This window comes from Pelophylax lessonae, assembly GCF_965119305.1.
Source record: "Pelophylax lessonae genome assembly, chromosome: 12".
Taxonomy (NCBI): domain Eukaryota; kingdom Metazoa; phylum Chordata; class Amphibia; order Anura; family Ranidae; genus Pelophylax; species Pelophylax lessonae.
Window position 1 is genome coordinate 50,942,342 of NC_138779.1, and position 17,445 is coordinate 50,959,786.

Genomic DNA, 17,445 nt, shown 5'->3' on the forward strand with positions numbered 1-17,445 from the left:
CCAATGTGCATCTCTGCTAGCAGTCTTCTGTTCTCCATGTTCCTCTGTGTATGACCTGGCTTAGCTAAAGTCTCTCCTGGCTCTCGACCCCACAGACAGACTATCCCACATTGGCAGACGACCCGGCATAGGTAGTCTACCCACTTCTGGACTCTATACCCTGGCTTAGATGACTACCCGCTTCTGGACCTGACCCCGGCTTGTTCCTGCTCTCACTTCCTCACTTTGCTTTATTTTACCTGCATAACCGTGTGGTCTGGTTTCCTGGCACCCTGACAGTACGCAAGGGCCATAAATCCTGATGATACAAGTACTCCTAACTTCCCCATGCTGGTTACCAGGCTCAAACAAAAAGATCACCTTTTGGGTCAGTTCGCTCAGGCGTTGCAGACATTGCTTGCACACACAGTGCATCTTGCTCCTGGTGCTGCTAGGCCGGTGGTTCCTCCTGTTGTTGCACCTGCTGCTGCTCCTGCTCCTGCAATTGTAGCTGGGATCACTGTTACCAGAGGGGTGACTGGCTTAGGCCCCCTCCCGCAGCGCTATGGGGGTAAACCGAGTCAGTGGTGTAGCTTCCTAAACCAAGTGGGCATTTATTATGAGATGGTATTCTTCTGATAGGTCCAAGGTGGGCTTCCTAATCTCGTTGCTCTCGAACAAGGCCTTGGCCTGGGCAAATCCCTTATGGGAGAGCGATAATCCTGTGATACTCGATTATCCGAGTTTTGTTGACTCCTTTTGTAAGGTATTCAATGTGCCTGCTCACTCTGCCTCTGCTGCAAAGCAGCTCCTGTCCATTTACTAAGGTATACGAACAGCTGCCTAGTATGCCATTGAATTTCGTACCCTGGCAGCAGAGGTGGGCTGGAATAATGAGGCTCTGGTGGCTGTCTTCTCTCATGGTCTCTCCGATGCATTGAAGGACGAAATTGCAGCCAAGGATCTCATTGATGAGCTTGAGGCTCTCATTTCCTTCCTGAATTTTGATCGATACCAGGCTCAGTGAGAGACCATCCGTCGTCGTCCACTGCACATGCGCCCGCCTCCACCAATGGGCGTTCCCATTGGTGGAGGCGGGCGCATGTGCAGTGGACGACGACGGCGGCCATCTTTATGGTTAGAAACATCCTGTTATGCACGCTTCCAAACGCTGCTGTTACTCTGCAAAAATGTGAGTGCAATGTTTTTTGAAGTTTGTTCCAATAAATTTTTTAAAAGCATACTGCACCATGAGAGATTTCTCTTATATTTTTGAGCATAAATGCGAGAGGACTCCGGTGTTTGTGACATAGTGTGCCCAGGACATCTATCGGGATCGATCCTATGTCTTTGAGGTCCATATCATTTCATTGCTTAATACATGGTGATATCTGGTAAGGGTATTTATAATACCTATCTTGGTGGTGGTCTGTGTCACGTGGCCTTTGAAGGAGGGAAGGATTGCTTACATATTTTCCATCTGCACGTGGTTCTCCAGCACTTGGATTGATCTTAAAGACTGTCCCTTTTAAATTCAAGGACTTTTTTAACACCAGTTTTAAGCGCTACAATTTCATGTGAGTTTATGTTTCGTGACTTTTCAGGGTCATTTTCTGTGTAGCTGCTTTCTATATTCATTTATTTGATTATTGTTATTTATTGAGTGTCAGCTGATTTTTAGTTAAGTGGTGCATAGCGCAGCTGTTTTATATTATATATGCCATCTGCACCAACCTAACCTCTCCTCTTGGGGAACAGATCTTGGCTTCCCAAGCTGATGCTCCCACATAGAGACCTGCTGGCAAATGTTTTCTACCTGAGGGGTTGCGCATCAGACTGTTGCGCAAGACTGCCAGTCATCCTGGAAAGAACCAGATGTCCTGGGCTATTTCCTGTCAGTTCTGGTGGCCATCTCTCCACACTGATGTTGCTGCGCATGTGGTTGCTTGTTCAGGCTGTGCCCAGAACAAATCTCCTTGGCACCTTCCTTTTTCCAGTGGGGAGCATCCCTGGTCTCACCTGGCCATGGATTTTATTTTGGAACTTTCCGCGTCTCGAGGTTACACCATCGAGCGGTTCTCCAAAATGTGCCACTGTGTTCCTTTTTAAGAGGCTGCCTACCGCTCTGGAGCATGCCTTAGTGTTTGCCAGGGAGGTCTTCCGTTTACACTGGTTGCCTAAGGAGATTGTCTCGGATCGTGGGAGCCAGTTTGTCTCTAGGTCTGGTGCACCTTTTGCTCTCAGTTGGGTATTTGACTCTCCTTCTCCTCGGCCTACCATCCAGTCCAAAGGTGCTGCTGAGCGTTCCAACCAAGCTCTGGAACAATTTCTCTGCTGCTATATCTCTGACCATCAGGACAATTGGGTTGATCTGCTACCCTGGGCGGAGTTTGCCAGGAATTCTGTCATCAACTCGTCTTCCGGAATGTCTCCATTCATGGGCAATTATAGGTTCCAACCCGTTGTGTTGCCAAAAGTTATTCTCGCCACAGGACATCCTGGCTGTGGAGGATAATCTTCATACCCTCCGTCCCTCTTGGGTGCAGATTCAAGAATCTTTACAAGTCTCTGCACAGCATCAGAAGCTCCAGGCAGACCAGAGACATTTATCTGCTCCTTCACACCAGGTCAGGGAAAGGGTGTGGCTGTCGACCCGTAATCTCAACTTCAGGGTGCCCACTCCAAAACTTGGGCCTTTTCACATCCTCCATAAGGTGAACCCGGTGGCCTATGCCCTTGGTCCTCCCCCTTGCATGCGTATCTCCAATGTCTTTCAGGTGTCACTTTTGAAGCGACTGGTTTGCAATTGCTATACTTCTTCACTTCCTCGCCCTCGTCCCATTCCTGTGGGAAATTATGAGGAGTATGAGGTTTGCAGCATCTTGGTTTCTCGTCTGTTCCGAGGTCAGGTTCAATACCTGGTGGAAGGGTTATGGTCCTGAGGAGCCCTCCTGGGTTCCCTCCACTGATGTTCATGCTCCCGCCCATCTCCGTGCTTTCAATGCTTGCTTTCCTCAGAAACAAAGGCAAAAAAACATGTTAGTAGGGTGAGGAGGAAGGGTTAGAAATTCTCCCACGATCAATTTACACTGTAGTGTGTTAACACATACACACCTTTACGTGCAATAATGTGTAGCATTAAGGGAGACCATTTATTTGAATGGACCGTCAACACAACTAGAATGCACCAAAGAAAGGTGCATGTGCCCTTTCTGACAACGCAGCACACCAGACGCTAGATCTCAATCACACAGCTGTTAAAATAAGAGAAATATTCCAGCGTAATTATCTGTAAAATACTTGCATATACAGTAGATGCGTTTAAATTCATGAAGACATGTATGCGTACATAATTTTTTTATGATCATTTATTTTTCCACTTTGTTCAGACTTAATTTACGTGCTTAGAAAAGGATTTATCTGGATGTATACGCGTAAGCGCGTGAAGAGCATGTTCTTAGAAACAGATTTTTGGACTTTATTTTAAGAATCTGAAAGCTCCGGTTTACACACCTGTGTGAATGGCTTTATTGAAACAATGCAGTGGCATTCAGATCCATATATATATATATATATATATATATATATATATATATATGTATACACACACAGTATCTCATAAAAGTGAGTACACCCCTCACATTTTTGTAAATATTTTATTATATCTTTTCACATGACACCTTGCTAAAATAGTGAGTGTACAGCTTGTATAACAGTGTCGATTTGCTGTCCCCTCAAAAAAACACAGCCATTAATATCTAAACTACTGGCAACAAAAGTGAGTACACCCCTAAGTTGAAATGTCCAGTCTGGGCCCAAAGTGTCAATATTTTGTTTGGCCACCATTATTTTCCAGCACTGCCTTAACCCCCTTGGGCATGGAATTCACTAGAGCTTCACAGGTTGCTACTGGAATCCTTTACTACTCCTCCATTACGACATCACGGAGCTGGTGGATGTTAGAGATCTTGTGCTCCTCCACCTTCCATTTGAGGATACCCCACGGATGCTTAATAGGGTTTAGGTTTAGAGACATGCTTGGCCAGTCCATCACCTTTACCCTCAGCTTCTTTAGCAAAGCAGTGGTCGTCTTGGAGGTGTGTTTGGGGTCGTTATCATGTTGGAATACTGTCCTGCAGCCCAGTCTCCGAAGGGAGGGGATCATGCTCTGCTTCAGTATCTCACAGTACATGTTGGCATTCATGGTTCCCTCAATGAACTGTAGCTCCCCAGTGCCGGCAGCACTCATACAACCCCAGACCATGACACTCCCACCACCATGCTTGACTGTAGGCAAGACCAGGGCAGGTGCAAGGATTTTTGACACCCTAGGCAAAACCCCATTTTGCCACCCCCTTGGCTCCACATATGACTGAATCCCCTTTGCCCTGCCCAACTTTTGAACTTGATAATGAGGGACACTTTAGGGAGACAGTGACCTGTGGTACGCTAACAAAGTGGGTGTGGCCAAACATGATTATCGGAGGGGCTTAAGGGCCATTGTTACACAAAACCTGGGCTTCCTTGTACCTATAAAATATGCTTTGATTGCTGTGCCACAAGCTGGAGTCTCAGGGATACATATAAAACTCAACACAATCATTTAGCAAATAACTTCCAATACATCTGGTTTTGTATACTCTGAAAATAGACAGAGAGCTTAAAATAGAGGATTATGAAGGACCTCAGGAACCCAGGATTGAGCCAGAGAATAAGTACTGCAGTATGAACCAATCCTTAGGGAGAGAGAGAGGGAAGGAGCCCTATGGTATATGGAAGAAAGGAAGGGGGGAATCACTGTGGTACATGGAAGAAAGGAAGAATCGCTATGGCACATGGAAGGCAGGAAGGATCACTATGGTACATGGAAGGCGAGAAGGATCATTATGACACATGGAAGGTTATGGGCGGCGGAGGTGGGAGGACTGTGTTACTTGGCACAGAGCTAGGCTCAGCATGACGCATCGGACAAGGGAAGTAGTGGAGTCTGCTGCTGGGCCCACACCTGCCGGAAGACCAGGATGCAGGGCCCCTGTTTTAAATCATGGGCCCAGTACAGCCTACCTTACGGGGCCCCCAAGCCCAGCCCTGACCCCACCCATCTAAAAAAAAAAATGCAGCTTTGTCTTATCCCTTTCATTTTGGCAGATCGGATGGTAGTCAGATGTAGAAGTCCAGAGAAGTCAATTTACACCGGTCTGCCCATAGAGCAGAGTGGGCTTGGTCTGTGTCTGCTCTGCACAAACTGATTGAAAATGGACCTGTCATTCTCTCGCTCTGCTCAGCAAGGGATCAGAAGACAGATCCCCTGCTGAGCAAAGTGGAGCCCGCTCTGCGTAATAGGGGCCTAAAGGCTGGTACACATGGGTTGAGTGTTGGCTGATTTAACAGAAACTGGCTGATATTCAGCCAGTGTGCACAGCAGCCAGTCCAACAGAAGCTGGCCTAATGTGGAAAACCAGCAGACGATTGGCATCCGATTATCCGATTAGTGCTTGCAGCCAATGTCTGCGAGCGCTGATCAGTGTGTTCTGGTGGGGGCTGCTATCCCCCTGTCATAACATAAAAGAGATTAGCAGGGAGATTGTTGTACTAACATCACATACTTAATACAGCAAGCTCCTCAATTTTTGTTTTCATTTAGCCAACTGGGTTGAACAAAAAAAAAAAAAAAACTACCTGTGTGCACCAGGCTTTAGGGTGTAGTTCGCTGTCCTTCAATAATCATCATTATCATCATGATTATCACACAGTACAGGTGCTGTGGCTCAAAGCACCTATTATGTGTGCCTATCATGATGTTAATGATGATGATCACATTTCCCTGCATCATAGGCAACGGCCAGGGCATGGGGGCAAGGTATGTGCCTGTACTGTACCTTTTCTGGGACTTCTCTGCAGTATCCCTTCTTGTGCTGACTTCTGGGTCTGTGTGTCACAGATGAAGACGTGGATGGACATATACTTGTTGCTTCTTCTCTGCCTGCTGCACTCATCACTGCCAGCCTGCCACCATTCTTCTGCCGCTGATTTCCTCAGCTGGAGCCCACTCTCTCCTCAGCACTTACTTGCTGAAGGGGTCAGGAAGTGAGAAAGCCGATATCACTCCACCGGTGACAGCAGCAGGGACTAGAAGCCAGGACTTCAATGCGGCGACTGTGCTGGTTGTTGGGTAAGTCCGCCAAAAAAAGAAAAAAAAGTCCCTCTATCTACAGTCTCTCCCGGACCCCTCAGAATGAACTGTGTTGGGTAAGTCCACCAAAAAAAGAAAAAAAAGTCCCTCTATCTACAGTCTTTCCCGGACCCCACAGGATGAACTGTGTGTGCCTCCCTCTAGCCCAGGGAATATGACAGTATCATGTTGTACTACATGCAGATTGAAGCTTCCACTAATCAGTGGCCCTGCCCAGAAGACAAGCAGCACCCCCAACTGATGTACGCTCTAGGCCAGTGCCTATCTTGCCTATAGATAGGGCAGGCACTGGGCAAGACACACTTGTCTTTGTACTCCTCCCCTGGTTGCTGCCACACACGCTTGACACCATCTGAACCAAATAAGTTTACCTTGGTCTCATCAGACTACAGGACATGGTTCCAGTAATCCATGTCCTTAGTGTGCTTGCCTTCAGCAAACTGTTTGTGGGCTTTCTGGTGCATCATCTTTAGAAGAGGCTTCCTTCTAGGATGACAGCCATGCAGACCAATTTGATGCAGTGTGCAGCATATGGTCTAAGCACTGACAGGCTGTTCCCCCACCCCTTCAACCTCTTTAGCAATACTGGGAGCACTCCTACGTCTGTTTCCCAAAGACAACCTCTGGATATGATGCTGGGCATGTTCTGAGTGAAACCTGTCCTGTTAAACCGCTGTATGGTCTTGGCCACCGTGCTGCAGCTCAGTTTCAGGGTCTTGGCAATCTTCTTATAGCCTAGACCATTTTTATGTAGAGCAACAATTCTTTTTTTCAGATACTCAGAGAGTTCTTTGCCATGAGGTGCCATGTTAAACTTCCAGTGACCAGCATGAGAGAGTGAGAGTGATAAAACCAAATTTTACACACCTGCTCCCCATTAACACCTGAGACCTTGTAACCCTGATGAGTCACATGACACCGGGGAGGGAAAATGGCTAGTTGGGCCCAATTTGGACATGTTCACTTAGGGCTGTACTCACTTTTGTTGCCAGTGCTTTAGACATTAATGGCTGTGTGTTGAGTTATTTTGGGGGGGACAGCAAATTTACACTGTTATACAAGCTGTACACTCATTACTTTACATTGTACAAAGTGTCATTTCTTCAGTGTTGTCACTTAAAAAGATATAATAAAATATTTACAAAAATGTGAGGGGTGTACTCACTTTTGAGATACTGTGTATATATATATATATATATATATATATATATATATATAGATATATATATATATATATATGCATTTTTTATGGCTGTGTGAATAGAGCCTTAGTGTGTTAACTTTCAGCACAAATTCATCAGTAAGGTGCGTTGGGTTGCCATTCTGAACAAATACCAATGCATCACATTAACACATGTAATGTGCATTGTAGACACATAAACGTTACTGCACCGATATTGTGTAAACAGGCCCACAATGTTTTTATTGCTATCTGTGACTTCCTGTGACAACCATTCCATTTCTTGTATGGGTGTCAAAATGACAGGAAGTGATGTCAAAGACAGAAAAAAAAAATCTGGCAGAATTTTAACTCTTTCCTCCATCTAAAAGTAAAAAAAAACTGACCAGGAGTTAGGCTTTGTCAGTACATGATTGTTATTTAAGCATAATTCTGCTTTAAAGTGTACCAACTGTGTCTTTCCATACTTTCAGTTTTCCCATGGGGGTGGGAGGGTCTTTATTATGCAAATAATGACTTCAGCGAGGAAGGCACTTTTTCGCACCACACCTACAACTGTCAGTGAAACGGCCAAAATTTTTGATGGGCCAGTGGCAGAAGCAAAGGACCAAAGCACTCATTGGAGAAAGCAGCATTTGCAAAATGGACTTCCCCAGATTTTAGAGCTCCTGGGTACTTTAGAAGTATAAACAGAGACATCTGGGAGCTTTCATTTACAACCTGCTAAAGTTTTTGAACATTACAAGTCACAACAAGTACACTTCAACATTGTAGTACAACTAAAGTTGATATTTCACTCAGTGGATGCTTAGTTCTGTCCAAAAGTAAGATCTCTGTACAAGTTCCCAAGCCTGTCCCTGCTGCTCCTATTACCAGCCCTCTTTATCTTTCCTGTTGAGTTTCTTTGTTTATTTACATTATAAAGAATGCAGCAGGATGCATGGGACCCTGTGGCAAAGATGAGGCACAATTGGAAACACGTTTAAATAGATCTTATGATACTGGGGAACAGTAATTTAGATCAGCGGTATTTTTTCTGTAACTTTTCTTAAAAGCATCTTCTCTGTGTTACAGACACAACTGCAAGATGGAAAGCGAGAAAGTATAAGAAGCACGCTTTTCGTGTCACCTACGGACATCGAGAACGGTCAGACCATCACGTGTCGTGCCACCAATAAGGCGATTCCAGGAGGAAAAGACACAACAGTCACGATAAACATCCAACGTAAGTCTTATTCTAAAAAACATCCCTGGAGGTTACACACAGAAGAAGCACCTGCCTAAGCCAGCTGGCCAAATATAAATATTATTATTGTTTTATTATTATGAAAACAACATTGAGTAAGAGACACAGACACGTCTCTGATAAACTGGGTAGTATTGATACCTTACGGAGACTTGGTGGTCGTGGTCACTTTTGCTAATTCTGACAGTGACTAATTTCAAGATTTGTCTCTGGAATGTCTTTGATCTTCATTACTCTAAAACTCTTCTAGCCAGCAAACCAAACCTAACTAAAAACTGTTTCATCTAAATAAAAGGTTCATACATTTACAAATGCATGCAAAATCAAGGTACCTCTGTAAATTATGAAGCTACTCTAATCTTTGGAAATATTGTAGATAAGAGGCCAATACACATAGACTGAAGAAGATCATCCTTGAACCCTGCACTCTGTATGCAGCTCATCCCAGAACCCTGCACCCTGTACACAGCTCATCCCAGAACCTTGCACTTTGTACGCAGCTCATTCCAGAAACCTGCACTCTGTATGTAGCTCATCCCAGAACCCTGCACTCTGTGTGTAAAGCACTCCAGAACCCTGCACCCGGGCCATAACACACTCCAGAACCATGCACTCTGTACCTTCTGTTCTTTTGAATCTTACAATCTGTAGGTAATGCACTGCAGAACCTTTCACCCTTTGCATAACGCATTCCTGAACCCTGCACTCTATACCAAATGCACTCCAAAATCCTGCACTCTGTCCCTAACATATTCCAGAAACCTGCGCTCTGTAAAATAGCGCTCTTTTGAACCCTGTACTCTGTACCTTTTGTACTTCCAAACCCTGCACTCTGTGCGTAGCTCACTCTAGAACCCTGCACCCTGTGCAAAACACACTCTGGAACCCTGCAATCTGTAGCTAGAACTCTCCTGAACCCTACGATCTGTATGTAACACACTCCAGAACATTGAACCCTGTGCATAATGCATTCCAGAACCCTGCACCTTGTGCGTAATGTACTTCAAAACGTTGCACCCTTTTATCCTTTTTTTAAAATGATTGTTCTGGGGTTTGCATGTATCCATGAAAATCTTAATTGAGGAACAATAATCAAAGTATATTTTATAGATACAAGGAAGCCTGAGTCTTGTTTAATGTTGCCCCTTAAGCTCCTCCCACTGTCTAGTGTTTGGTCACACCCACATTTGCCGCAGCACGATATGCAAGGTTACTTCCTTCGTAAAGTGTTCATCTTTCTGAAGTTCAGAAATTGGGAGGTATGATTCTGTGATCTGTGAGGCAAGACTTGGGAGGTTTGGACTCTTCCTGTAGGTGTGGATATAAACCCAGAATATCAGGGGATCTGCAGACAACAGAGCAACATGGTACAGAGGTATGATCTATGATGGGATTGATCATTCCATTCAGTTCTGGGGAAAGAAAGTCGGAATTCAGCTTTCAATAGTAAAATGTCCCTAGAATTGTTTTTTTTTATATTAGCAGCTATGAAACCACAGAACTTTATCAGATAAAAAAAAAAAAACATTTTAAAAGTAAATTTTAAAGTTCTTAAAGTAGAAGCATAAGCTGTCCTACCCATCTCACTACTTTATATGTTACCTTTGCTACAGGAACTGCTGCTTCTGTATCTCATAATGGTATGCCTAGGCATTTGGTGATGTACAGTTTTCTATGCTGAACTTGTGGATAGGGCAGTCTGAATTCAGATATTCCCTTTTAGCAGATACCATATGTCCAAAGTCAATACATTTACAAATACAAATTCTCAGAGCACTGGTCAAGCATTTTAGGACATGTGTTACCCATGAGTACTTTAAGGAAGTAGGGTAGGCCAGGGGACCAAAATGGAGAGCTGCAGCATTTAAGTAAAATGCAGACATACTGGTGAAGAAAAAAGTAAAAAATCAAAAATCACTCACCCTTTAGGAATGTTTCTTTTTCCATTGAAAATTATGAATGATGGCATTATTAGGGTGGGGAACATTATCCACAAAATGTACATTGCAAAAAGATTTAGTGAAGTCTTCGGCAAAATCAAATGATGTGGATTACTTTAACCTTAGTAGAATATCCATATAGACATTATCATCAGACAAATTCCCTATGCATAAAAGGAGGACATAGCCATTTTGACCTTTGTAAATAGGCCTCAAAGGTCAGTAGTATCTCATACAGCAGGGGTCTCCAAACTATGGCCCTCAAGTTGTTCAGGAACTACAATTCCTATCATGCCTAGTCATTTCTGTAAATGTCACTTTTACAATGGCTCATGGGACATGTCGTTTCCCAACAGCTGGAGTGCTGTAGTTTGGAGATCCTGTCATACAGTATGCTGTCCTGGAAGTCTTGTGACAGATGGGACAAAAAGGCGATTTACAGTGACAAGTCCTTACATATTCCTGATTTGGAGTTTATAAAATTGTTATGATGGCCATTATTAAGCAGAGATTAAATTGGGCAAGAAGCTGAATTTTGGGCAGGCTGGTAATATAGATATGCACTTTAATGGTTTGTCATCAAAATTAAGCCGGCCATTTTCCGTAAATTTCCCCGAAACAACCCTGAACTGAGCGGGTGACAAGAACAACCACAGCCAACTCACAACATTCTAGGGTTAGGGGGTGGTATGGTGATAGTGTCATAAATTATAATGTGTGCTTAGTCATAGAGGCTTATCAAATCTTCATTGAGTCTTGATTGGTTGCTCTTGTTTTGATCCAGAGAATGCCATACCAAAGTTCCAAAGTGACATCTGACAATTTCAAGAGGGGCTATTACTTAATTTTCTCAATGGATAGCTTGATGCGTATTTTTAAAATGTATCTAAAGCCAAAGCCATTTTTTTAGTGTTTGATAGGATATGATTATTTAAAATTCTTGTCAGTTTTTTCAATTTTGTTCTTTGTCCTGTTGGGGAGATTTCTCTTCACTTACTGTCCTGTAGATACAACATACAACATGAAGTAAGAGCAAATCTATTCAAAGTGAGGGTAATTCTGTTAAGACAGTTATCACTGGAGCAAGTGTTCTGATTGAAGATTTTTCTTCTATTCTTGTTCTCATTACAACTCAAATTTTGTAATTTACTCTGGAGTCCATTTTAGAACATTCTTCCTTGATACCTGTGTTCTACATCAGACTTCCTTCTAACCTTCTTTTTTACTTAGCTAAACCCCCTACTCCCCATGCTGTACAGGCAGGGGACAAGTGTAGTTTGTGACTTTGCTAGGACTAAGGCTGTAACATATGAGTTAAAAAAACATTTTCAGTACATCTTCCCAATAAATGCACATTTTCCTATGCTGTATTCTTGTAAAAATTATACAAGTGCACAAAAATATCTGTTGTTTCCAGAAATCCAGTGAGCTCTTAACTTCCTTGATATGAAAATGCAGTACCTCTGCTGCTCTAAAATCACAGGCAGCATTGTCTGCCCTGTGTGATGGAGTACAAGACTCCACCTATCCCCATCGCTCCCTGTCCTTCTACACATGCTTATATTGATTTATTTCCCAGCAAGCATGTTGCTGCCTTGGCTCCAAAGACTCCAAAGAGCTTGCACATACATTGCGTGAAGTAAACAGGTTCTTGGATCCATAAGTGACGGGTAGTATAGACACTGTATATCAATAGGAGCTAAGCACTCAACTGCTGCCCCTGAAAAAAATTGTAAAAGCCCAGTGGTGACATTACAGGGAGTATTAAAAAAAAAAAATTCACCCTTCAGGTACAAGTTAGAAGAAAAAAATGATTGATGAGTGACATAACAAAGGGGATCAGAGGGAGGTTACATTTTGGCCACACCTATTCAAATCTTTTAAGGGGAACTGATCCACGTCCAATGCAGGCAGGCATTTTACAGGTTAAGGACTGCTAGGTCAAGAAAACCAACCCACCCACATGTTAGAACGCAGTAAAAATTGACACCCATAGCTGATTTTGTTGTGTGCTTTAGGCATCTGCAGAACAGAAAAATGTGTTTTGTTTCGTTTCGGATAGATTTGTTTGGCTACTAATTTTGTTTTGTTGATTATTTTCGGAATTCATTTAGTTTCGTTTAATTTTGTTTACAAATTTTCTAACGAATTCCAAATTTTCAGATTTGAATTTGGGTCAATTGAAAAATGATCGACTTATTCTAATTTTGTGTTAAGAATAACTGGTTGTTAAGGAGCGGGCTGGGAATCCAGCCGCCATGTCTTTAACAACTGATGACTCATCAGCTGTCAGCAGGCTTCCCCACTGAGAGCTGAAATGTAAACAAAAGAATGCTGGCAACGAAAAACTAAAAAAAACAAAAACAGCGTGGGGTCCCCCCCCCCAACAATACCAGGCCTGGTATGGTTTTCAAGGGGAACCCCACACCAAAATTTTATGGATTAGGTATGGATTAGGGGGAGGGCCCCATGCTGTTTTTTTACTCAATTTTCTAATGCCGCCATTCTTTTGTTGACTCATCAGCTGTCAGTGGGCTTCCCCACTGAGAGCTAAAATGTAATCGGTTGTTAACCACTTACGTCGGTACTTTGGCGTTAAATACCGGGGTTATGGCAGAAGGTATTCTTTAAATGGTGGGGGTCCGCTTTAACATAAGGGTAGTCCTAGCAGTGGATTCGCTACAGGATCACCTTTATGGGCGGCGGGAGAGGTGCCCCCCTCCCGCTGCTTACCGGTCGTTTTCCCCGCTTACCAGACCCGTCGGTAGCGGGGAAAATAATACGGTCCACTGTCCACTCAGGCAGGAAGTCGAGTGAGGGCAAGTTGGCCCTCACTCAACTCTATGGCCTTGGAGGACCAGAGCGACGTCATACGTCGCTTCCTAGCAACAGATTTAAAGAGCCCATTTTTTTCATCATGAAAACAAATTATTATTATTTTTTTTTTTTTCAGTGTAGATGTGAGATCTGAGGTCTTTTTGACCCCAGATCTCACATTAAAGAGGTCCTGTCATGCTTATTGCTATTAACCACTTTCAGACCGCCGCAAGTACATATACTGCGGTCAGGCCCTCATGGGCAAAGTGACATATGGGTACGTCACTAGCCTGTGAGGCTCTGGGGAGCGAGCGAGCGCGCGCCGTCGGAGGCGCACTCCCGCTCCCGCTCAGTCACGGACCCCCCCCCGCGTGTGTTCCCCAGGGGACCCGATGTCAGCCGGGCACTCGCGATCTTCTGTTAGAGCGGGAGAAAGGCAGGCGGCTGATGTAAACAAGCCGCCTGTCATTCTCCCCTGTGTAAGAACAGTGATCATACGGTTCTACTATGTAGGACCGTTGATCTCTGTTCCTACACCTCAAGCCACAGCCAATCACAGTTAGAATCACGCCCCTAGGGACACACACACAACCCCTCCCTCTCAAAAAAAGTTAACCCCTTCACTGCCATTGTCATTTTACAGTAACAGTGCATATGTATAGCACTGATTACTGTAGTAATGTCACTGGTAACCCCAAAAGTGTCAAAAATGTCAGTCAAGGGTCCGATCTGTCCGCCGCAATGTCGCAGTCCCACAAAAAAAATTGCAGATCGCCGCCATTACGCGTTAAAAAAAAAACAACAAAAATGACAAAAATCTTTCCCTTAGTTAGTAAACGCAATAACTTTTGCGCAAACCAATCAAAATACGCTTTTTGCGATTTTTTTTTTACCAAAAATATGTAGCATAAAACAAATTGGCCTGAAATGTTAAAAAATTTTGATTTTTACATTTTTTTTGGGTAATTTCATATAAAAAATGTGAAAAATATTGTTATTTTTGCAAAATTGATGCTCTTTTTTTGTTTATAGCGCATGATCAAAAAATCGCACAGGTGATCAAATACCACCAAAAGAAAGCTCTGTTTATGGGAAAAAAAGGACGTCAAATTTGTTTAGGTACAGCGTCGCATGAACGCGCAATTGTCCGTTAAAGTCACGCAGTGCCGAATCGCAAAATAGGCCCTGGTCAGGAAGGGGGTAAAATCTTCCGGGGCTTAAGTGGTTAAAGGGATGTTTACATTCCTTGTAATAGGAATAAAAGAGATAAAAAAAAAACTGTGTAAAAATAAAAAATAGACGATAAAATAAATAGGAAAAAAAAAAAAATGAAAGCGCCCTGTCCCCGGTAGCTTGCGCGCAGAAGCGAACGTATACATTAGTCGCGCCCACATATGTAAACAGTGTTTAAACCACACATGTGATGTATCGCCGTGATCGTTAGAGCGAGAGCAATAATTTGAGCCCTAGACCTCTAAAAATTTCTGCAGGTTACCAGTTTAGAGTTACAAAGTGTCACCTATGGGGATTTTTAAGTACCAATGTTTTTCGCCATTCCACAAACATGGGTATCAATTTACTCAATATTATCTTTCATATTATAGAAAAAAAATTGGGCTCATTTTACTGTTTTCTTATTTTTTTATTCAAAAAAGTGTATTTTTTCCCAAAAAATTGCGTTCGTAAGACCGCTGCGCAAATACGGTGTGATAAAAAAATATTGCAACAATCTCCATTTTATTTTTTAAGGTCTCAGCTAAAAAAAATATATATAATGTTTTGGGATTTTAAGTAATTTTCTAGCAAAAAAAATTGATTTTAATTTGTAAACAAGTGTCAGAAAAAGGCCCGATCCAAAAGTGGTTAAGAACGTGGCGGCCAGCTTCCCGACCCGCTTCTTAACAACCAGTTATTCTACACACAGAATTTAAATCAGTCGATCATTTTTCGACTGATGCAAATTCGATTCCTTCCGAAAATATGGAATGCCTTAGAAAACTGAACAAAATTAAACACATTTCAACTAAATAATCTTCAGGAAAGCAACACCTTTAAAGCAGTGTTCCGGCTTCCCCCTCCAAAAATTAAAAGTCAGCAGCTACACATACTGTATCTTTTTAATTTCATCATCATCTTTTCCAAATTTCACATAGAAAACAAATCATTGATACCTTGTGAATAGAGACACATTGGGGTCTATTCATAAAACATTTGTTGAACAGATGTCAAACATACTTGTGCAGGCTGCAGGAATTTCTTAACTTCTGTAATAGATTGATTCCTATTGTCGCCAGCTTTATCTAGTGGCCAAAATGCATATTTTCTCATTGAGGCATTTCAGAAAACTATACTGCATTTTGGCCACCAGATGGAACTGACAATCATAGGAAAATTAGACCTCGTTCACATGGGCAAACATCCGTGCAAAGGGCAGTGTTTACCTCCACGGGATGCGCGGTTATTGCTTGCATCTATGTACAGACAGCCCTATTCATGTCTGTTGAGATGCAGCTGACGTGGTGCAACACACACACACTGTTTGCACCACGTACCCACTCAACTTTAAATTGGGATCAGATGCTGTGTCTGTGCAGCCGCTCCCAATAAACATGAATGGGGCTGCCTTATCCTTTGCATTGATGTAATATACAGACTTTTAGTAAGGAAATTGTACAACTGTTTGGATAGATCAACTACAAGGAACCTAAATGAAGGAACATTGCAGAGAAAAGAACAAAATTACTTGGATTCAAATACATATGACATATATGAGAATCAAAGTGTTGTGGCTAACACCCACAATTATTCTTACCCAATGAACAGGCTGTCATTCCATCTTAGCTTCATGTTCATTGTTACTATTTACAGAATTGATTTTTGTGTCCAAGTGAATAGAGGTGAGAGCGCGATACGCAGTATTCTGCTCCCTCAGAGAACAATAATTCAAGAGCTCAAACAGAATACCTTATCAAATCAGTGTATGATCTCAACATTAGAAGGACTAAACTATTGATTAATAAACTTCATGGTATATTTTTTCAATATATTCTTTGTTTAACAATCTATTAATAAATTCACAGATTTTGCAATGACGTGCCCAGATATTATCCATTTAGTAAAAGAAACAAACAAAAGGGCAATTATACCAACCTTAAATCATTCACATAAGGTTCATAAAATGAATAGCAAATAATAGTGAAGTTTATTTCTTGTTTCAATGATTTTTATTGAAAGTTTTTTTAGAAAGAACATCAAAGGTACAAAAAAAATGTAAACATAGGCACATCAGTCCCAATTGTCCCACTGCAAGCAAAAAATAAAAAGAGAAAGAACAAGCATAATACAAAATCATGGTGCACTATAGTGCTGTGCATTTGGATCTGTTGCCCTGAGAAAGTGAAAAGTCTTTAAACAGTGTAACGTTAATCAAGATCAAGTATTGGTTGATACATGCAACAGGCTACAATGAGCTTTAGGAGCGAGAAATGAAGGACGTAACAAGGAACCTCAGTATCAACCAATTGTTCAGCCTACCACCATGTCCCAGCTCCGGGGTAGCTAATGCAAGAACTTGGGTGTACCTAATAGGGCGTATGTTATATAGCGATGATGCCAAAGAGATAGGAGTAAAGAAGAGTAGTAGGAGAAAGGAAATGGAAGAAGTGGAAAAAAGAAAAAAAATGAAGTTTATTTCTTTAACTCCATAGGCCAATACCAGGGTTAGACCGACCCAGAGGCAGGAGCCGGTACCTACCCCCAAGAGCTGTGGTGGAGAGGGTGCAGCTGGGGCTGGAGCCTCTTCTGTCGCTGCTCTCCAGCAATCTCCTGTGCTCTACATAACCAATCTGTCAAAATACAGATCATCCTGCTAACTGTTTATGTCAGGAAATTGTCTCTCCCAGTTTAGTTAATTGAACACCACTGTCCATGTAACAGTTGTCCCTGTACTTTATCAGAAGCTCATTACTATACATTGGGGAATTTCTAGCTGTACTTGGACCTGATATAGTGAATGTCTAGCCCAAATATTTTTTTTTTTTTTTCATTTTGGATAGCATGGGGGAGGATTAAATCTCCTGTTGGATTTTAA

General features: G+C 42.5%; 1 protein-coding gene across 4 annotated transcripts in view; it reads left to right on the forward strand.

The window, feature by feature from the left end:
• Positions 1–17,445, forward strand: part of KIRREL3 (kirre like nephrin family adhesion molecule 3) — a 1,274,477-nt gene that overhangs the window by 1,000,478 nt on the left and 256,554 nt on the right. For all 4 annotated transcript variants that reach the window (XM_082273094.1, XM_082273096.1, XM_082273097.1 and 1 more), the window contains one exon: positions 8,427–8,577. In XM_082273094.1, coding sequence (XP_082129220.1) covers positions 8,427–8,577 — 151 coding nt within the window. The remainder of the gene's footprint in view (positions 1–8,426; positions 8,578–17,445) is intronic.